General features: G+C 44.3%; 3 protein-coding genes across 9 annotated transcripts in view; 1 reads left to right on the forward strand and 2 right to left on the reverse strand.

Annotated features, from left to right (window-relative positions):
- LOC124412126 (tyrosine-protein phosphatase 10D-like) overlaps positions 1–2,738 on the reverse strand; it is a 44,935-nt gene extending 42,197 nt beyond the window's left edge. For all 7 annotated transcript variants that reach the window (XM_046891758.1, XM_046891755.1, XM_046891753.1 and 4 more), the window contains exon 1: positions 2,109–2,738. In XM_046891758.1, coding sequence (XP_046747714.1) covers positions 2,109–2,168 — 60 coding nt within the window. In that variant the 5' untranslated portion in view covers positions 2,169–2,738. The remainder of the gene's footprint in view (positions 1–2,108) is intronic.
- Positions 2,739–8,718: 5,980 nt separating this feature from the next.
- Positions 8,719–10,454, reverse strand: LOC124412674. The gene is made up of 3 exons (XM_046892747.1): positions 10,264–10,454; positions 9,669–9,819; positions 8,719–9,557 (listed from the first exon to the last, which is right to left on the reverse strand). Exons 1-3 carry the CDS (start codon positions 10,308–10,310, stop codon positions 8,949–8,951), a joined length of 807 nt encoding a protein of 268 aa, XP_046748703.1. The 5' UTR covers positions 10,311–10,454; the 3' UTR covers positions 8,719–8,948.
- Positions 10,455–10,471: 17 nt separating this feature from the next.
- LOC124412671 (transcriptional regulator ovo) overlaps positions 10,472–22,996 on the forward strand; it is a 62,620-nt gene continuing 50,095 nt past the window's right edge. Inside the window, exon 1 of the mRNA XM_046892738.1 lies at positions 10,472–10,679. Within this exon, the coding sequence (XP_046748694.1) occupies positions 10,598–10,679 (82 nt within the window). The 5' untranslated portion in view covers positions 10,472–10,597. The remainder of the gene's footprint in view (positions 10,680–22,996) is intronic.

Below are 22,996 nucleotides of genomic sequence, written 5' to 3' on the forward strand. Positions count from 1 at the left end.
TGGAACTTCATTCAATTCGGGGCTTAAATAACACGCGATAGATTACGTTTAAACAGTCAAATAAAGGCCTGTTTAACGCACCTCGTCGTATCGAGGAACAAGGAACAATCCGTAACTTTGACTAACAAGAAAAGTACAAATTTAACCATAGTGTCATAGTTTTCTGAGAAAACTTTAGAGAACGAACGCTTCAGTAAAATGATGTGATTTTTGGTTCGGTTGAAATCGAACCAACGCTGAATTCGATATGGCTTCTCCCAAGCAACATCATTTCTTAATTTCCACGAATTAATCAACGATCGCTAATGACGATTTTTATATAAATTTTTACGACTTTTTGAATTTCGTTTTTGTAAATGACCTATCCGCGGACAATAAATCAGTAGACTTCCTATACTCGATTCCAGGAATACACGTGCGAAGGTCACAGTAAGCAGAGAAAGACGAGAGGAATGAATAAAAGTGGAATTTCAGAGATCCCAACGATTTAATCCAACGATGAACACGTGACGAGCTGAATTCGACAGTGCCAAAGTGGGATTCGAATTGAGCCTGCTGGCTGGCTGATCACGGGACTTTACACCTCATTCAATATGCGTGAGCATCGAGCGACGCACATTCGTACATCCAGGTCTTTCGTGCCAGAGGAGTTGGGTTACTACGAAAGGCCTTTATGGCTGCCCCAGCTGAACGTGCGTGAACTGTACTCAATGAGAGGAGTGTGGAGTTCTTTCACCCGTCGAAAGACTAGCCCGTTTGTCCAGAGCAACCTGGACACCTTGCCTATCCCCCAATCCTTCTTCCAACAATCACAAACAACCTTCCATGGATTTCATACTTCAACCAATGCGGCTACAGTGAGTACAATTATCCAGCACCGCTTGACGACTGTCAACTCTTATCGAAAGCTGCATTAGAATGTTCCCACGGTCGAATAGAGATGATGGAAAGTTCGATTTGACTTGAAGCAAAACTGAAAATCACCGCCATCCATTGCTCGACCAAATCGGAACGGTTCCATCTGGTCTCCAATTGATCGAACGCCATGCATCCAACGCGATATACTCGGTTTTGACTTCCCGTAGGGGATCGAAAGGATCGAGAAGCTGCGGGCCTGATCTCTGGACCATATCCCAGGCTGGCGTAGCCTAGATGTTGTAAAAGTAACCTTCGCACGCGATTGTCAGAGCAAACGGTTCTCCGTCTACGCATAGCCATCTCGTCGCCTCGAATCGAAACTGGTACTTTCCACCATACAACAGGATTAAAATCACCGATTCAAACGATCGTGAGGCACCGATTTACGTTGCGGGAGAAAATTGACACCCACGACATCCACTGTAATGATTCCTCGGGACACTGGGCGTTCCATTACAGTCTCGAAGCGGAGCGAAAGATAATTTTTCAGATATCGTGCATTTAAGTCGTTCAAGTTATGCAATGCTTACTCAACCAGGTCCGTACACACCTAAGCACCTACGTCAGTTTGCATGGGAGCGAAACAGGCAGTCCTAGGTATCGATAATATGCCTCCATCTGCCTGTTCCGTGTGTCTGCTTTTACCTGCCGTGGCTTGTAAGACCCTGAAGCAGTGTACGTATGCGGTTCAAGACAGACTTTGGAAGTAGTGTGAGTGAGCGGAGGTATACTAACTCCCTATACTACGGTCAGACGTTCCACAGGTAGCCGAGGCGGGGATGAAGTTTAACGCTGAGCTGAAAGACGTACGTTTCTTCGGTCAGGTCAGGGTTTGCCAAATTTTCCTACGGGTATTCAAATTCTGTCAAAATGCGGCCGCGTCAACAACGGCCTCGGGAATATTTCGGGCTCTGTGAAGGTTCGGAATTCATTTCCCACAGTTATTGGGCCGGGATAATTATTTCAAGTGCGAAACGATGGTATAATTCGAAACGCGCAGCGTGATGGTCCGACTCGATCTGAATCGATTTTGACTAGTGATCGATTCGGCGAGGAGCTACGATCGATCTTTAAGAGCCACCGTAGAAAGTATTTCGAAAAGCAAAACAAGGCTGCAGGTGAATCGGGGAGCGGATAGGAGCGGAAAAATTTCGTGTCCAACTTGTTGGTGTCTGTAACGTGGAACTTACCTCCGCTAATAGAATGAGAAAAATTCCTGACCACCGCGAGATAACAATCGGTCGTTTCATTGTCACCGCGTTTGTTATAGTCGGTGACGAAGAAACGGGACGATCGGTAGGTGGAAGAGGACGGTTATCACTGCAGGGCACTGGTTCACACTATCCCGGATGAAACGCGGCCGCTTGGAATAAAGCGTCGCGATAGGAAGCGGCGACAGGTGATTCTCACCAATTGATAACCGCACTTGGCACCTGCACGGTTGACACAAAACACCTGTGAACCCGCGGCACTAATTCCGACTGCATCTCCGGGGCGGCAGGGCCGTGAGTCCAGGAACCGTTCCGACTGATTTCCAATTGATTCGAATTCGAGAAAGAGAGAAGTCCCGACCGTCCTCGCCCCTCCTCGTGTCCGGGTTCCCGTTCTGTATGTCGCACCCTTCGCCCAGGGTCGCGATCCCTCCTCGATTTCCGGCCCTCCACTCGATCCCTCGCGTTTTCAAATTCAATTGTTATTGCACCGTCGAATCTCTGGCTACCTTCGATCGTCTAGCGCGCTTTCATTTCGTCCGACTCGCGTACACTTTCATGTTTTCTGTGCCAACGAGGCTCAACTCGCCGCCAGTCGTCGACCAGCCAGCCTGCCTTTCCATTCGCCTCCTCCTCCTCCTCCTCCTCCTTCTTCTCCTCCTCTTCATCCTTCACCGCCGCCGCCGCCGCCGCCTGGTTTCCTCTCACTCCCGCTTTAGTACACCTATGTTGTGTATACCTCATCCGCCCACGAATAGCGCGCCTCGGCGCATGCGCCGACCCAAAACCAGACGCAAAGCCAACGCTACACGAGGCGAAGTCACGCTGTTGCCTTAAGCTTCGCCGAGACCCCGTCAATCGATGATCGAACCAGCGAAGCCCTTCCGGTGGTCAAAACGTCGGCGCAATTACAGGGGCTGTTTGACAAAGGACAACAGTGGCAGAGTCATTTCGTCGGAAATCATACGCAGATTAAAGTAGCGGACGTCGGAGATGATGAGATATTATGGACCGTCGAAGACGCCTTTTCCTCATTTCTGCGGACGCACACGATGCTGATGCAAAATCAGTGCTCATAATTTTTGTAATTCATATGGCAATTGAACCCGTCGCGTTCCCTGATCACCCAGCGTCGTCGGCAAATCCAGACGCAACGAGATAGGGATACTATTTAGAGACGCGATGAGGGTACAGAGAATAACAGATGGTACCGTGGCAAACCCTGGGCCGTGATCGATAGCTGTTGAAAACGGCGCGATTATACCCTCAGCGGGATATTGTTTCGCGCTGCCTGTCCAAGTTTTTCGCGCCGATTATAAGCCCGTCGCGAGCGTCCATAACGTGACCGATAAAATATTTCCTCCTATTTTTCACCGACGATCCAATGTTTATTAATAAACTAGGCCGCACGCGTCACCGCTGGATAGCCACTGGGACGCCACATGCGGTTTATTACACATTTCGGCGCCAGAATTGTACGCGGGCGTTACGTTGGTCAAAAGAGTATGCGATGCGGGAGAGCCTGGGAAGTACGTACTCATCGAATAACCCACATTTTTCGTGCTCGAAAACTAGTCATTAAGCTGTCCGCCATGTGTCTGCACGTAGAACTTGAAAATAGCAGAGTAATTATAGATCGTATTTGAAAATCGGTGCAACGACGCGCCTCGCCATATGCAACCCGCAGACCAACCACTTCATTCTATACAGACCGAGAGACCTGACTTACCGATACTACAACCGTGTGCTCTTGTGGTTACAAAACATTCCGCAAGATGGCGCAGACTGTTAATATTAGGAGCAACGCTGCCCTGCTGGAAATCGTATGTTATTCGTGCCGCAAACTAGGGTGCGAAATAATATAAAGTCAAATTTAGGTTTCAATGCGGTTTAAAGTATTGATGAGAACAGATGTTCAAGGCAATCAACGAGAGTGCCAAAAGGTGGCTTGCTTTGACTATGCATAGTTCGAAACTGATATACGCATAATGGCGATAAAAATTATCTTGTCATTCCTGTTCCTGACAAACAATCTTGCAGTTATTGATCGCAAGGGTCGGTATTCAAGATCGAATCCAGAAAATAAGTACTTCGGACTGTTCAATCTACATACCTACATCTGTGTATGTACAATCTTTGCATTTAGGCCTTATCGTGCGAACTGAACTCGTGAGAGAAGTTCGAAAAGCTGCCGCTAGGTGGCGACACTTTGTTCCACGCGCGTCGACATTCACCAGAGCGACGGGCAAGGGCAACGAACTTGAAACCGCGGCGGTAAAGGACACGCAAGAGTTCCCTCGAAGAGCGACTAGAACGAACCACTTAGATGGCACTTAGAAAACGAGGAACAAGCCGGTGAGTAAGCGAATGCCCTATGAAGGAGCGAATTGAGCGTGGTAAGTCGTTGGAGCGACGAAGCTTCCTCGGAACACTCGTTATTACTCCAAATACGCATTCGAGAATTTTCCCTCCACCGAAGTTACCTGAGGCTCTATTTTCTTTGCCCTGCAGCCGTGTAGCAGCAGCAGGCTCTTTATCTTTCTGGCGGAAACGTCCACGGTCTGTCGCACAACGAAAGACTTTGTCTTCCCGGCTCGCGGATGTTCACCGCGGAAAACAAGTCGCTAGACTTGAAAGCGGTTCCAGGTTCGAGGCGGAGACGAAGCGGAATGCGGTATACCTACAACTAGGAGGATTGTTGTTACGTCTCACCGTCCTCAGGATAAACCGTGGCATTAAATTATACTCGGAGGTAATTTCGCGCCAAGCACGGAGCAGGTACATGCACACGTATGGCGGCCGTACGGACTTGATAGCGGCTTAACGCAAACCAGAGACAAAGGCAATTCTCGCTTCCGACGCAAGGCTCGCGGATAAGATCAAATCAAGATCGAGACTCGCCGCGGCTCTGACGGCCGTGAACTTTGCGGCTTGGGAGAGACTGTTTCACAGCGTCCTCCACGGTATATATTCTTTCTTTCACGGAGGGGCATTATGCCCCGGCATCACGCTTCCTTCGCTTCAACTGCGATAGAATACATATATACCTACGGCAACGACCGTATACTATAGGTAAGTGAGAAACAAACGCGGCAGTTCCCGCGATGAAAACACAATGAAACGGTCTCGTTTTTCTTTGTATTTATTTTATTCATTTTTTTTTTTCACATTGCTGTAAGTCTTCAAATGGCCACCAAAATGGCGGCCGCACCATCCGGTTCTCCAGGTAGTCTCGTAGTTGCGAGGAATAATAAAATCGCTAGAAGAGCGCGGTGACTTTTATTACGAACGGTCTTTCCCTGAGAAATCGTTAGTCGTCCGCAATGCAACCAAGTAATAGCCATCGCTGACCGCGGCTGACCGCCGGGTATAGAGACGTCCATCTCGAGAAATTGCGGAACGAGAGATGCTCGCGGGATAGCATATGGCAGGCGCTACCTCGAGAGAAGTTCCGTAGGGTGTAGAAGCTGCATCGGAGTTGCTCGAGACAGGCGAGTCGCGTCGGGGAATCCCCGGGAAGCTATTTCGCGTACTTGCCGGCCTTTTTACGAGCGGTAATTCCTCACTTGGCAGAGCCGCTTGATTCCCTCTCGTATATACCTCGTCGTCGAGAAAGCCAGCTGGAGGAGAAGCTGTTCGAGCCTTGTGTCTTCCGTTGGCATGCGCGAGAGCAGGCGACAGGAAATCGAGATGAGAAATAGCTTCCAGATTGTTTTGCCGTTGAATTCCAGTATATACACGTACAATACCTACACGTAGCGGAGGAGGAAAAACCGAGGTGCGCAAAAAAGGCGTTCTCGAGGAAACGACAATGCATGGCTCCAGGATACCCCGGAGGAATTGCTGCGCTGCGTAATCACGCGATTCATTATAATTTATATGTGCAGACGACGAAGGCTGCTGCAAGAAGGCGAGGCCCATGCTGCCGAGGAGAAAGGTTCGATGCAGGAAGGAATCCGCTGCACACATCGAAAGCTGGCTTGCGCAAAGGCGATTTATATCGTATAGACGGGACCTGGGGGCCCTGCAGCAGGAGTGGTCAGGCGGCAAGTTAATTCCCATGAACCTGCGATGCACGATCTCGAAATCACTCCGGTCCCGCCGGTACGTGCTTCAGAAGCCTCCTCGCCGGAGTCTCGCGCACACCGTCAAACCGCCCTTCGCTTCACCCCCACCGCGGAAAGGCTTCTGCACAGGTCCGTGTACGGTGCAGGATAACGAACAGTAAGACTGGTACCACGTTCGCACGTGTACGTGAAGCCTGGAAGAAGGGGACCCCGGGGAAGGGGTGGCGGCTCATTGTACGTGGGTTGCGCATGTATACCTACCAACCTACCTACCTACCTACCTGTACCTACTGTAACAGACGTCGTCTGCAGCGGTGCGCTGCCACGAACTCGTTTTAAAATTCTCGCGAGGCTCGCGGCGAGCGAGCGAAGCAAAGGGAGAGGAGGCGAGGAGGCGAGGAGGCGAGGAGGCGAGGGAGAGAAGTTAGCGCGAACGAAGCTATGGGAAGGGCGAAGCGGGAGGGAGCAGCGAAAGAGTCAAGGAATGGGGGGGGGGGAAGGGGGGCAGGTACCGGGGAACGTAGTGGTCCCGGGAATCCTCGCACCGTTGCGCGCACCTGTATCTCTTCACCGTGGCACTCCTACCTTACTGATCTCATGCCCGCTCATGCCGACAACGCCGTTCCACCGTAGCCGTACCCCGGTCTTCTGCATCATGGTGTGCTCCCTGAACGCAGTCCCTTTCGTACCCACGTATATGTGCGAGCTCCGATTGTCTCAGGCATTTACATTTTATGCATTCTGCACTGCATGAGACGATTTGTAGAGTTGGAGAAGACACGCGAGCTCGTCTGAGACTCGGTAACGAAATTCCATTTTTAGGAAGAAAAACAAATACAGATAAAAATCTATATCGATTTATATGCGAGATTCGAGGACGTATATGAGCGTCACCCGCTACCTACGGTACCCATAATTTTGATACTGAACGAGCAGAGGTGGGTCATGGACGTTTGAACGGTTCCATTTGTTCTCGAATAAAACTAGGTATTACACATTTTACGGTATGTATACCGATACAAAAACAGATGATCGCGTTTGAGGCCTAGGCCGTGAGTCGACGAGCCTTGAGATAGGCGAGAAGGTAGCGGTGGGATAGAAAAGGACGAGGATAGATGGCTGGAGGGTGGACCCAGTCCCGTTTACGGCAGTGAAAAAGTGCTTATTATTGCGAAAACGCATCTCGTTAGACCGAATTAACAGCGAAAGGCAGGCCTCACTGCCTATTACTTACATGCTAGACATAATTGCGAGTCTGAAATTAGTTATGTAACACATTACGATTGTTGAAAAGTCAACATTAGGTCTCCGCCAGCTGCTGCAGCAGAGGACGATGCGAGCTGGGAGTGGCCCCCGAAGATTAAATGTGTTAGGAATTATCGTTCAGACAAGCCTCGGACTTTTTCCATACCGCCTCTAGACTCCGGATATTTGATTTTTATCTACGCTTCGAGTACCTACACGGAATCTCCGTGTCTGGTATGTAGGTCAAAACTTGTTGCGACATCGAGAAAAACAAATAAAAAAGTAAACGAGGAACCCCTTGGACCGAAAAAACTCTCGAAATAATAACGAGATGATAATTATCGGGCGGATTGTGGATGGATTCGGAGCAAAACGGTTGTTTGGTATTCAAAAAAGGGATCTGAATAGCTCGGAAAGTCAATTGGGTTATATTCGTTCCAAAAGCGCATAACGTCTAGACGCTTGACTGCAGCTGACAATGTGAAAATTTGGGACAAAACATGCAGATCGATGTGAAACGAGATTTCATATGTATAAAGAAAACGGAACGAGTAGAATGAATTATTCAAATTCAATCATGTGTATTTATCTGACCACAGAAATATCGACGAGTGATTTCTTGATATCTGTAATATATATGCATACCAGACTGTATAAAAATAATCGACCTTTTTGTTCAAAATTCAAGTAAACAATATTGTTCAAAATGACCAACAAAATATACTGCCCAAGCTTTCGCTCTTGATATTGAGGTGCCTTATCGCGATTTTCTATTTCCCATTAAAATAACATGAGAATGTTTTTTTGTCTAACTTTATATAACTCGTAATTCGGAATTTTATAACTTGTCAACGTATTACTATACTGATAAGACCATTACTTATTTTTGTAGGGAATTGAACTTTCTACAAAAAAGGTCTCTTTACGATTTTATGTCATTCAACTGGGAAATAAAAAATCGCGATGAGGCACCTCTAAGTATCAATATTGAGAGCTGCAACTTGAACAGCCTCGTTTTTCCTCATTCCAACTGATATATTTTCGACTTGAATTCTGAAGAAAAAAATCGTCGTTTTTTTTACGCAGTCTAATGCACAAAATAATTCTGCCCAATCCTACGGCTCCGTCACTGTTTACCGTACGTTATGTGTCATGCATTACCACAGATGTTGATCTAGATGGGTTGTCCGACAATCGCCTGAAATCAGGGGCATTTGATGTTTGAAGGAAAATAAGAATCGCTGAACGTATGAATTATAAACTGTAACTTTAATGGAAATATCTCATACAACTGGCATGTACGTGTAGTAAGTATCTCTAGGGTATAGAACCTAGTGCGAAAGGTTTCTTCAATCTGATACCTGCAGATCGTTTTAATATGATAATTCTTACATCCTAGTATCACGTGAGTCCGCTATTTTTTTACCGGGAAAATGTTGCATGTACGCAGGTATAGGAATATTCCGATCGAATTTGCAAGTGAACAGTTCGAAAACCGAGCAGCCTACTACGCAGATCCGAATCCGCTCTCGGTGTTCTCCGTATCGCTTAAATTCAAATCCTTGAAAGTTAAACCGACGAAGCGGCGATCGCGACCAGATATACCATCCTCGTCTCGACCTTGACCGGGTGCGATTAGACTTTTGTCGGTTACCGATGATCGTTCACAGCGCGGAGCGAGGAAAGCGTTCGAATCGGATGTGGTCTCGCTCAGATCGCAACATTTTGCACCAGCCGGTAATTCCCGGGGCACGTGATCGTAGCTGATCGTTTTTATCCCATTACATTCGCGGATCGTTTTTACAGGAGCCTGAGGGGTCCTCGGCTGCATCTTCGGCTTCTCAGCGACGCTCCTCGGCTTCTGCGTCCTTCGCTTATGGTCCAATTTTTTGGCAAGCTCGGCTTTTGCGTTCTTGTAGCATTCGATCAGTTTTTCTCGCAGCGCCCCGTCGCTGCAATGATCGGTGTTTTTCTGAAGATATATCTGCATCCTACGAGCGTGCATTTCGAACTCCGACGGAGGTGCACCGGAGAAAATCGAATGCTTGGTACTCGACATCGCTAATCCTGACGGAAGGACCTCATCGTTGCTCGGCGAATCGGTCGCGTTATATTCCTAGAGGGGAAAAATTATCGCGCGAAATTATCACCGTTTAAAACACATCTGAAATTGAGATTTCGCTCTACGAGCGAACTTATATTTATAGCCATGCTTAAGGAAACTCACCCGAAATTTTTTGTAACGCGGAAGCGTGACGTTGCGCGGAACGGGTCGTTGCCACGTAGAGCATCGCGTACTCATGTGAAAGTAGTAAACCTTGCCTGGAAAAGTGGTAGACATGCACTCGATCCATCCATGCTTCGCGGCTACTAAGGACCTAGAACAGAATTGTTCCCCCCCACCCGAGTGTTTCAATAAATAAATTATCTCGTGGGAATCAAATTCAATCTTCTATAATCTACAGAAATCGGCTAATTGTAAGGTATACTCGTCAAATAATTCTTCAATTTTCACGCTATGTGAGACAAGATATCACAAGATACACGAGATCAGAATTTCATCGATCTTCAATAAATTTTTTCCCTCCTTTAATAAAGAAATTAAAATTTTTCAAATAAAAAGTAGTCAATAAACAACCCCCACAGTGTTTAGAAATATAGTGACGCAATAATAACCGATATTGCACACATACAGTTACAGATTAATCCCAGTTCAACGAAGAGAAAAACAAGAAACAGCCAAGCATCGACCGTGATTCGAACTTCGAACACAAACGGCCGGCTTTTGTTTTGATCAGGCGTCGAAATCAGATGGAACTTACTTGGCGCAAGACTCGCATCCGAAAGCATCGCAGGTCCCTCCACACATCGCAGTGAAAATCTCCGTCCTTTTTATACCGTGTGTAAATAATAAGTGAACAATCAAGTGCAGCAGCGAGTAGTTGCTAGTGTCGAAAGTAAAGTGCGCGTAGTAAATAAGTGAAAACGTAAAGTACGTGATCTCGGTGAGGTTAGTTTTCCAACATCCTGCGATACTCGCGATCGTCGCGGATCGACGTATCGAACCTTCGGCTTCCGGTACGAACTTCACGTCGCGTCCAGTCTGTTTCGATTGTTTCGATACATCGGCGCCAGAGTACGCGGGACGCGAGTGAAATGGTTTGCATAGAAATTCGGCGCCTTGATGCGTGGCGTCACGGGGGTCATGGTCCATTCCTACAAGCTCTACAGGAATTAGGTATGTAACAACATGAATTCATACACCTTCCGGCTTTTATATCGCACATTTTTCACCCATCTAATTTTCCGTGTTACGTACATACGTCACGTGCCTCCGGTGTTCCAGGCAAAAAGCTGCATTTCTATTTAAATTTATTCGGTGCTAGGTTGCCCGTGCCAAAACTGAAAACAACAAAGAATCGGCCTGTTCTTGATCGATTTTCGAACAGACTAAACCGCCGATTCGTTTTCGTTTGATCGAATTTTCTGCATTGTTTATGGGGAAAAGCTACGAGGAGAATTCACTGGCCTGGATAAAAATCTGAAATTCCTAAACATATTTGTAAGCACTTCGTACCTGTAATGCATTGAATCGGTATGCGAATCCACGCTATATTTATAGTTCTATAGATGTATAGATAAATCCTAGAGAGCGAAAGCGTTTCTATGAATTACATATATTATTATAGGTATATACGGCTATTCAAATGTACGCTCCATGAATAAGCTTTGCCGCCGTTTTGCTACTGGCGGAGGTTTATTATCCACTACAAACGAAATTAACTAGTTTCGGGATGAGAATTAAGTTAATGACTTTACCGTAGGGATTCATATTTAGGAAAAATCGTTACCTAATTTACACCTTTAGGAATGTCTGAAATTTAGTAAACCATGATAAATAATCTATAATCGTATTTTGCAAACCCAATTTTTTGAAAGTCATCCTAAAATTGCGTAAAATGATTTTTTTCCTGATTTTCCTTACGTTAAAGTTACTAACTTCAGCCTCATGTTTCGGGTCGGTCTTTCCAGATTTTTGGCAATCCCCGGGCGAAGTGAAGCGCGCTACTCACAACAGTGTCGTATACTTTATTATTGTACATCCGGCACAGTATCGACAGTAAAAACTAACGATCGTGTAATCTAAAACGTAGACTTACAGAAAATATCAATGTCATTTAAATGTACTATGTATTATTCATATTTAGTGGAAAGAGGAATCTTGACTTCAGAGTTTATTATGATTGTTACGTGAGTCCTCCTTACGGCACAATTTATTAATCTAATTAAACAAAGGAATAAACAAACTTCAACAGAATTCTCAGTTTACAATCGGTGAACATTAAAAGAGCAATAAAATTAACCTTGAATGAAATTCCAAAATTAAAGATAATACAGAAGAATCACTTCAACTTCAAACAGGCAAAACATCTCGTAGACTTATTAAATTTTTCAATTTTGACAATAAAGAACAGACTCCCCCCCCCCCCCCTTCGTGTTGATTTTTATTATCAAATTCTTTTGTTTAATCAGATTAATAAATTGTATCCTTAAGATACGTTGACAATTAACGACGCGACGTGTTCCTTTCTGTCGTACATATTCAACAACTCTTTCTACATAAATATTTAGTATTCCTCCAATATTATGAATATTAGACAAGTTAGGTTTTCTACCCACTTTTCGGGTTTCTAAAAAACTTCGGGTTTTCCGACCGTTCCAAACTCTTTTTTACAGCCCTACGTATTGTATGAATTCAGCTCAATGTCAGCCCGTCACACACCCCTAAATATCATTGATACTTCAACATCGTGATTTCGGTTAAAAGTAATTCCTGCGCAGTACGTATTCCTCGTTACAGAGAAAAACATAAGGACATTCCATATCATAATCATCGTCGCCGAAAGGTATTACACTTAATCGACTCGTCGCGTCGCAGGAATGAAGGGCATGAGTAATGTCGTGCAATTAGTCGCGGCGGCGGCGGTGAAAGGTAATGAGAGCAAGGTGAACCCTTTGAGGAAAACGAATTATCATTAGGCACAAACACCGCCTTATAACCCATACACTGCGGAGGAATGAGTGGTTTTGCGGATATAATGGCATAGACAGAGGCGTAGGTCAATTAACATACATTAACTGGAGGTATATATATATGTATGTATATACACACCATACCATAGGAAGTAGTGCCCTCCGACAACAATTCCCCCCTTATTGTTAGTGCGATGCAACGAACACCCGTTTCCCGTTAACCCGAGTACACAGGAACGAGAATCGAGATCGTCGCTGCAATTATCGTTCATAATCTAATCTGAACAACCGTAACCTTATTGCGTTTAAAATTGTGTACGATTTAAACGGTCGCTGCGTTCTCGGTGAACAAGTTCACAATCAGTCGATTAACACCGAGAACTAATCACTGCTCTTAGCCCACTTCTTTCTTTCTTTCTTCGTTCGTTAGCTGACTAAAACTTTTCAGATTACAAACCGATGATTCAAAGCCACGGTACAGGGATTCTTCATCTCCTCAACCACCATGCTTATACTATTTTACAATCTACTTCCTGCGGCGAGCTTGAGAATGTGATATATATGTTAAAAGTTAGGACCAATTAACAAAAATATTCCCAACCGCTCTCTTCTTCTCACACATATGTGCTGTACATATAGCTAGTTACTCACAAAACCTGCCGAGTGATTTACACGATTACGTCAATCTACACACCTTTCACATGTCGTTCTTTTATAACGATAATCTGCAACTGTATAACGAACGGACCATCTAATTTAAGTTCTTATTCTTTATAAGATCGGTGTGCAGGATTCTTACACCGCGTTTATTTTCTCGAAGAACGACGACAGGGGGCTAGAGGGGGGGGGGGGGCGTCCGTAAAAAAGCAAACAAGGCGCAATCAACAGCGCTAATGACACGGTATCAGGCGACATGATTTGCGCTTTAGCGCAAAGAGTGATGAGAACGTCGGCTCTGTTGCAGCTTCGGTATACCTACAGCAGGAAGCAGCGACGCGTGATACAAATCTGAACGACGTTGATGTGTGGGTGACAGGGCTTTGTGTGAGGGGGATACGATACACACGTGCATGGACACATGACGGGAACGTGGATGTTTAGAAACGGAAATTCATAGTGGGCAGGTACATAGTGGATACAGTATGAACATGCAGCAATAGCGCAAGGGGTACGCGAACTTCCGGAGCTGCTGACGTGCAACTATTTAGTCAAATTTACAAACCAAATGTGAACTGAGTATGCTAATTGTGTGTCGTGTAATTAAGGAAGGTATATATGTAACACCGTATGGACAATTCTAATGCAGACTGGGTTTGTGCGTATATGTGTGTATTACATATATTTATTAATGAATACATATACTAATCGGCTAATTACCGAATGGACGATAATCTTGTGCGATTAGATCGAGACGGTGCTGCATGGCCGAATCGTTTACCTTGCGCGTTACCCATCGCCGTCGACTTCCAACTCTTTAAAAGTCATTCGACGGAAAAGAAGGTGAAATTACCTACCTCGCGTCTAGCTCGTTTAACCACCAATTAACACGCTTGCTCAAGTCTAATACCTTCGAGAGACACGATTAAATCGTATACCTCGTCAACTTAAATAAACTCTTCGGCTATTACGGACGCACAAATTTTACCCCGAAACGATAAGTGACCGCCTACTTTCTAACTTACCCTGAATTCAAAAATACCGTCTCCGTTACATTTCGTTCGTAATGAGTATAAAGAATGTATCCACTACTTGAGAATTTAAGGAAAATTCTCAGACAAGCCATTATTATTACCTCTTTCGCATTTTTCGAAACACTATAATTTTTATACCGATAACAAACATCCCCTGTAAACCGAATCGGATTGGTAAAAATTCTTCCCATTCTACGGAAAGTCTGCGCGTGTATTATTTGTGGAAGGCATTACCATGGAGAACAATGGGGAAACTATTTTTGAAGAAAAGCAACGCTTGTCTGACGATATCTAAGCTCCTCACAGCGTGCAGCAGCGGAGCAACGCTTGTACAAATGGTATCCCTTACGTTATAGAGGAGGGAGGCTTTCGGACCTCTGCACTCCGCAGGGCGCATTGAGGGTGTTCCGCAGGATGCATGCAGGGTGCAGGTCGAGGAGCTGGGCGCACCCGTGAGGAAGAAGGAGGATGGACCAGCGGATGCATCGGGTGCAATGCGTATGGGCATAAGGACTCGCCGTGGATATTGAAAAACCCATTGTGGGTCGGGGCTCTTTTTTTTTCTTCTTCTTCTTCTTTTTTTTCATATAACGCTTTTCTTTTACACTGCTGGAAGGGATACTTGATACGGGCAATTTCGAATGGTTTTTTACGCGAGGGTCATCTTGAGAGTGGAGAGAACAAGAAGATGAAGAGGCGTGGGAGGGGGACGGGGAGGAGGAGGGAGGAATTATCCAGGTATATCCTGGCTGTCCCTTGTTAACAATCTTCAACGCTTCGATCCTCGTCTCTCCCACGGTGGTCATACGAATTATATACTTTTATGTGTAATATACCTAATGTTATACGTGAAAAGCAGAAGCGAGTAAAAAATCGCCGGACATATGCTTGCTGAAAAAATATATCGCGCGCGAGGAGAAGAAGACAAAAAATGAATCTTTTGGAATCGATCATTTTCTCGGGGAACGACTATCCGGAAAAGAATCAGAGCTCCTGCTGCTGAGCTGCACACTGCTGACGGGACCGGGATGTTATAAATTTTCTTCCGTGAGCCGTGATAATCCAATTTTTGTCCTCGGTTCTCTCTTCCGGGTCCGAGACGCCGCCCGCTGGGTGCCGAAATTCGAAAGATGAGGATTTTTATGAGGACGACGTGAAAGAAGTCAAGGTTATTCGGCCGATCATCGCGACCGCTGCAGATTTACGAGCTACAGGTTGACTTGACTGTCTACCTGTTCCGATGTCCGTTTGCGTCTCCCGTCTCCCGTCTCCCGTCTCCGAAAATGAACTTGTAAATTACGCAAACGATTATTGCGGAAGCTTTCTCGAAACGTCATTTTACTCTCGCTCGTTACCGCGGGCTTCTCAGTTCTCATCCCTGGATCCCGAGGGAATTAGGGACTCGGTCTTGCTGCCGATGACCGATGATCCTCGTCCGTTCTAGAGGAAGATAATTCGACCAACTGGCCCTTCGTCGATATACAAGCTGTCCGGAAAAGGCTGCAAGAAACGTGGTTTTTGCTATCACACAGACACCTAATAGTGGACGGTCTGTAAAAATCTGTGATACGTATAAAAATTGGAAAATCCACACGAGGAACACATGACGTTCCCCGAACCCGGAACACTTTTTCTAATCCGCCCCTGCTTCACGGTGCCCCGCGCATTGTCCTGCACCTCACCAATTTGTGCAACCGCCTCCATGTTTTTTGCGCCCTCCGGTGCTGCGACTCTCTATATATGCGCAGCATCGGGATAGCTACCTGTTATTAAAATCGTACGATTCCTTCGCTCCTTCGTAACTCGAAACCTTCTCTTCACCGCCGCGTCAGGTAGATCCTCTTATTATTCTGCAGAAGCAAGATGATCTCCATCGATCGCGCCAGCTGGATACAAGATTATTACCGAAATCCCTACGCCGAGGGGAAATTTTTTTTCCGACTTCCGTGATTAACGCTATACATTATTTTACGCTAATTGTTAAACATCACGATGCGTTACAATGCAGATACAAAATTTCTTGAGGAACTGGAAGGAAACAATTCGTGAAACGAGATGCGATTATCAATATTTTGCAAATTTACTCAACGGATGAATAATCGTCTGAACAAAATGCTATACAATTGCGTTTACACACGAAACGAATGTTTCGCAAAGAATATACGACGATTATTTTGTAATCTTTGAATTTCACAGTGTGACTGTGTAAAAATTTGCCCGAATTACGTCCGCGTTTAGGTATTTATTTCCCCCCCGGAGAAATCAACGGGCAAACAATTTTCGACCTCAAAATGCCGGAGCGTCATTTTTTTTATTATACCGTCAACTTTCCACTCATGATCTCCCAGCTCGAACATTTTTCTCACAACCCATTTTCTGGCTTTCTCATTCTTCCCCGTTTTCGTGTTTTTCTTAATGCTTGTTTTGTTTTTCTCTTTTTCAAATTTTTCTTTTTCTTTTCCGCGCCGCGGCGATCGGCACGTCTAGGCGTCATCTATACGTGTTCGAATGGCGACGAAAAGGAAGCGGAGAGAGAAAGGAAGAGAGAAAAAGAGAGAGATAGAGAGGAGTGTGGAGATGGCGAGGACCGTTAGTTGGCCCCGGCTCTGCGGGAGCGTTGCCCGGGCATCGCCGTCGCCTCCGTCTGTCCATCCGTCGAGCCTTCGCCCTCCTCCTCCTCCTCGTCGTCGTCATCGTCGTCGTCGTCGCGAATATGCCGCCAACTATACGCTCTTACACAGGTCTTAACGTTGCCCGCCTCGCCTGCGACAAGTTTAGGGGCCTTATTCCCGGGGCCCGAGAGGCCGAGAAGTCCCTTGACTTTGGCCGTCGCCTTGGCCTTTAATTACTGCAAGTACGAAGCCGCTGATCTTTGCGATGCTGCGGAATATGTTGCCGCGATTCATACCTCCGTCGGTATTACAGTAATCTTCGACGTCATTCGCACTCCGATCTGCACTTTTATCGTTATTCATATACAATTGTCGCGATTCGCACATCCGCAAACAAGTTTCACGAAACATCACGGCAATTACTGGTCATCGACCGAACATCGTCTAGTAACTTCTTATAACTTTCTCAGACGATGTACCGTGTAATAGATCCGAATTCGTTGGATCTCTATTGTAAGAATGACCAAAAATGATCGATTTTTCAATTATTTTTTCACGATCAAGCGGTATAATCGATTAATTTACTTCGTAATCGGTTCTTGCTTTTTTACTCCCATGAACCAGGCAATGCAATATCAGTTTATGTGATTCAGAGTATAAATTATTAGCATTGTCTTACTTAATAAGTAGGTACCCATTTCATATAAGTCGTGAAAGGTAAATGAATATTTTAACCAGAAATTGAAAAATATTTTTAACAGTAACTAGAAATTGTCAAAAACCTTTTCCACCATTAAGACTGCGTACTGAAATTTACGAAATGTTGATGTCAAATGCACCGTTTCAAGAAAATAATACAAAATGATCAATTCATTTTTACCGATTCAATCGAATCATGTTCCATTATTTTTTTTGAGACGCGATTAATAGATGCATCGATTATTTTTATCTTAGTTCTCATCGCGTCTGTATATTATATCTTATATACCCATATTTTATTCCATCCTGTACTGTCAATGAGGTTCAGATATCGCAATAATCGATCGTTTCTCTCCCAACTCACTTTCACACTGTTTTTTGTTTTTTTGTTTTTGTTTTTCATCGAAAAAATCGTTAGCATATTAATTAGACTTTCAATCTGAACTCACTGTTGGAATAGGACTTAAATTTTGTCCAAATAAAAAAAAAAACCTGTTTCAGTATTTCCGTTCCTTCGTATATACATATAATGAGATTCTAAGACGTAATTTTTTCGCTCGGGAATACGGTTTCAACTGTTTTAAATGGCGGAAAATTTGACTGCAGTGTCACCTTGAATTTTGCTCCACTCGTTATTTCTCCGAGTTGTCTCATTAGCCGGTGATATTGCCCTTTCGAGAAAACCGTGCTCGCTCGAACACCTATATTTGCTTGCGCAACGCGCTAATTAGCCATGACCCGTTCTCTTCCCACGAAACGAGGCTCCTCCCGCCTTCCTCCCGCTTCCAGTCCCCTTCCGCTTGCGCATTCCCTGCACTCGGTCGTCTCACTTGCTTTACTTGACTTCTTCGTTCAGCGGCATGCTTTTTTAAATTCTACACAGGCTTCGGCTGCAATGGCCGACTGGAGATGAATTCAGCGCCGATTCAACGTCTCAGCTCCGAGAATGGATAAAAATAGGTGGAATCGAGTAAATCCTCAAAAATCAACTTCTCTCGCCGTTCCATCCTCGAGTTCAAACTTAACCGGCTTTTCAGCCATTTCAAGATCAACTCGAATCCACCGAATCGGAGATCCGAGAACGTAAAAAGTCATCCGATCATTCAAACATTCTGTTGCTCGATGTTCATTAGCCATAAACTTGAGGGGTTTGATTTATTTTAATTGCCTATCCCAATTAAACAATTTATTTAGGATCAATAAATTTTATTTACCGTTAGAAAAAAAAAATAGATTCCATCGTTTTACATTATATTTATAATAAAGCGGATAGATACATGGTTTACTCAATTTGACGCTCGATTAATTTTTATTCCAACTAGAGGAAATAGTTTATTATTTCTTATTTTATTCGATTTAATATTCAACACGTAATTAAGTGAAAATCTCTTTCTACGGATGTTATGTTTATAGGTATAATAATACCACCCTAACTGTAAGTTCTAAATCATTTTCTTACACTGCGGACCTATATAGAAACAGTCGTTGAAACGCTACGCGTATAGAAATTGGAGCAGAGGGTAAAATTTGGAGCAATAAAAATTTCGACTTTTAAATTGGTGCAATATTATGTATATATATATATATATATATAAGCATAGTATACCCGTACCTAGAATCCTTCTGTTCATAAAGGATAACGTGCAGTGTATACATACTTTTCTGCAAGGATTATAACACGTCCTTGCAATAAAACCGAACCCACCTCGACTGCGCAGGTATGCCAATTGCTCGTCGGTTTCACTGAAACTGAGGAAAATTGCGGCTTGTTTAAAAATAAGAGGCAAAAATGTAGATCAATAAATTACAATCGGATAATACGAGAATATAATGAAAGTGATATTGACGTTGCAGGATGAAAAAGGATAGCTTTTAACGATTTTCTTTTTCTCTCTTGTCCACTGTCATTTTGTCAAGAGTTCTGCGATTTTTTACTTTCCGGGCAAAAGTACTCAGGCACTTTGCGCGTATAACGAAAAAGCGGAGAAATTATCTAGCGCAATTGATAAAAAATAGAGAAAGACATTCGGCTCAGACTTCGATGATCGTTGAAGCCATTTTACACGACCGTCAGTTTCAACGAGTCGACAACGAGCAAAAACTGCAATTGACACCAACCTCTTTGTCGCCCTTCGCAAATTCCGTAACCAATGTCCTTTTGCTTTCCAGGATTCCGGTCCTCCCGACAAAATGATCTAACCAAAAACCCAAAACGCGTACATAATCACTAACTAAGCACAGGACGTCTCGATAGACGATTTTCCTTCGCAAGAATAACAAAACTGAGCACCTTTCGCGAATATTTCGAGCCTCCCCCGGGTCGTCGGGACGCCGCGGACTCCGGGCGTCCTTCGGGAGGGCATCGAGTACTTGGGAGGTTCTTCCAGTACCTCGGCGGAGACCCGGTCGTCGACGTTAAATGTAAACTGAGAGGAATCGGAGGCGGTAGGAATGGACTGACGCAGCCCGGCGGGTCCCGTCGGGAGGATAACAGTTCACCACTGTACCGTTCCCGTTCCCGCTAACGGGCGATATTCGCTCTTATTCATTCCGGCACCGCGCATACATCTCCATGTGTGTACATTACCACCAGCTAAGCATACGTGCATGTGGCACGCGTGAACGCCTGTCTACGTACGTACAAAGATTTACGAAGCAAGTGTGCGTCGCCGCGGTTTTCTCTCCTCCGCAAAGGATGCCCATCAGGCCCACCATGCGACCTCTTCTCGTCTGCAGACCGACCTCCACCTCCTTAAGCGTGACCTTGACTCCATCGCGAGGCGCCCTCTCGGCACCGCCGTCGTTTCCATTCCGCGACTTCCATCCCTCCGAGGATCCGCCTCGGATTATATGCCTGTGATTCGCGCGACAGTTAGAAAGACTTTCTTTATATGTATGTATATGTACGCGAATGTCGGACGCTTAGATGTAATGTAATGTATGTAGGCATACATAATATATATGCTATTGCGGTTCGATTTGTGAATTAACGCCGAAGAAAGTCTACGACGTTGCCTTAGAACGTCATTCTCACTTTCCGAACCGTTTTCGACGGTCGTCTGCACGAGCTGTGTATAACCACTCTCTCGAGTCTCGAGCATCATTTTTGTTCACTACTCACAATCGTCTTTCGACGCCTGAAATTTATCATCGCTGTTTTTTTTTTTTTTCGTTTTTTTTTCTGTTCTCTCTCTATCGATTTTGCTCAAGTCTAGGAAATTTTCGTCGGTAGATAAGATCGAGTATCGCTGGTGGTACTTCGCGTTATACACTGTGTGAAAATATTCTCGTCTACACATCTTCGAAGTAGGTACTAACTTTTGTTTCAACTTGCTTCAATCTTACAGCTCGGCGACATTTTAGTGATCGATTATTCACCGCATGCACGGTAAAATACTGGTCATCACTGATTCACGCTTGGATAGTGAATTCGAGAATTTTACAATTCGTGGTTTACAACTTTTGGTCTGTATTGGTAACCGTACGCGGTTGAAAATTCATGATAAATGTTGAGAACGCACGTTGTGACGTTCGGAAGAGCTTAACGGACAGGTGAGTCGATTGATGGTGCGGAAAAGAAATTGCTGACTTGAGTCTGTTTCTGTTGAGTGATGGATTGGCGATTCCTAAAGTGAGATATCCGCAATTGACGTCAAGCTGACGTGTCTCCGACGATTCGGAATAATCGTTGGCGAAAATAAATGAGCAACATGCGGTATTCGCCTGACCCAACTCTCCGATTTGACTATGAATCGCCTATCAAGAGAAATCTGATTAAGTAAACGTACAAGTATATATGCGTGTTTAAAATACCCCAAAGGTATATAGCTGTCATATTTGTTTTGCGACGTGACCTATAAGACGAGGTGGAAGTCTGTAACGAGATACGTTGATTCAAAAAAAACAAAAAAATGTCACTATTCCTCGGTGAAATAGTCGAGTTTTTTAAGTCTAATTGTAAGTAAAATCTAATCACTGCTTACCATGAATTTCAGACAATTGTAAAACTGCGACGATACAACGAAATACGCTAGCTCGATCGTTGCTCGATGATCAGTAAAAATCGGAGCCTAACTAAATTTGAATTTTTTTAATGAGCTGACGAAGGCCTTCGCGAATTCGATTAGACGAAGTATCGTCAGGTGTAATAAAATGCGGCGTCGACTCGTATATATAACGTTTTTAGACGTAATCCAAAACCACGACTGCATGACGTTCACCTTCCGAATCGACCACAAAAATTGTTAGCCATTATCCATAAGCAAATTTTAACACCGCCAATTTTCTCGCGCTGCAACCGCGGTGCAGCCTTTCTAAAAATCGCGCGGCCATTAAGAGAGGATCGAACTGCCAGCCAAGACCCGGTATGCAAATTTGTCCCACAAACATTGATCTAACGGTGCCGTAAGTCCGTCGGACTCGCATGCTTATCCGTTGGTCGCTTGCGTATGGGTATCTGTAATACACCAGACCGCAAGCGAAATATCCGAAAGATTCTGTGGCCGAGATTATAACATACATTCGCTTTGACGCAACCTGCGAGACCGCCTACCTACTATAATATACAGGCAGGTATTGCGCAACGCAAAAACGGAACGCTGCGCGAGCAGGCGTATTGCTAGGTATCGGAAGTTTGCGTGTGTGTACCGTCAATAGATCCTAGTTTTAACACACAAACACACACTTTTAATCTGCTGTTTGGGTTTAATATTTACCTGGAATTGCTCGATAGAAAATTATCTGGCTCAAAAAATCTGTGCTGATTTGTTCGTTTTTTATATCTATTTACTTGATAACTTGGAGAAGATGAGTTTTTGTCAATTACCGTGTAATACTAGAAACAGTAGAAATTTGAATTGAAATTTGAACTTTTTTCTACCCTTTCAAGATTCTAAAAGTCTATAATTATGAGTGTCGATAAAGATTTTTAAAATTCGCGTACCATCCTATCTTCAATTTTTTTGTAGGTTCTTTCCTTCCGTTGGTCTCTTCTTTTTGATCAGTGACGTTTAATAATCACGTCTCACGAACCACTCTCAAAATTTCTCCCCGCATCTGCTGGCTTTCCTCGGTATTCATATATACTGTGTTACATGTTACATGTTACATGTTACGTTACGTTACGTTACGTTACAAGCTGTTTAAGATTACTCTAATGAAACTCTCTCTCTACATGCAGCCTTGACCCACTGAACTCGCGACGTTCGAGTTACTTCTTTCTTCGTCCCATTTTATATTACATACATATATACATTTCCACACATACATCGGTATCTTATAAACCATACGGAGAACAAAAACAAACGTTTGCGACATACCCTGCGGGACAGTTTAAACCAGCAGCTCGAGCATTATAGATGCACAAATTCATTGCGAAATATTCAAATTATACACACCTGCAGTATCTCGTTATTATACATACATATATATATACATAACTGCAGTGCATATAACGTACAATTATTTAGTCATTCCAGAATCGAAACTCGTTGACTACATATTTTCACTATGATTTTAAA

This window comes from Diprion similis, chromosome 11 (genome assembly GCF_021155765.1).
Source record: "Diprion similis isolate iyDipSimi1 chromosome 11, iyDipSimi1.1, whole genome shotgun sequence".
NCBI lineage: Eukaryota > Metazoa > Arthropoda > Insecta > Hymenoptera > Diprionidae > Diprion > Diprion similis.

What these genes read in the sequence shown, in the direction of transcription:
- LOC124412674 (XM_046892747.1), bottom strand. Translation starts at nt 10,310, where the DNA reads ATGTGTGGAGGGACCTGCGATGCTTTCGGATGCGAGTCTTGCGCCAA. An exon ending in GGATGCGAGTCTTGCGCCAA is followed by an intron (nt 9,820 to 10,263) that starts GTAAGTTCCATC and finishes ATTCTGTTCTAG; the next exon opens with GTCCTTAGTAGCCGCGAAGC. An exon ending in CGCGTTACAAAAAATTTCGG is followed by an intron (nt 9,558 to 9,668) that starts GTGAGTTTCCTT and finishes TTTCCCCTCTAG; the next exon opens with GAATATAACGCGACCGATTC.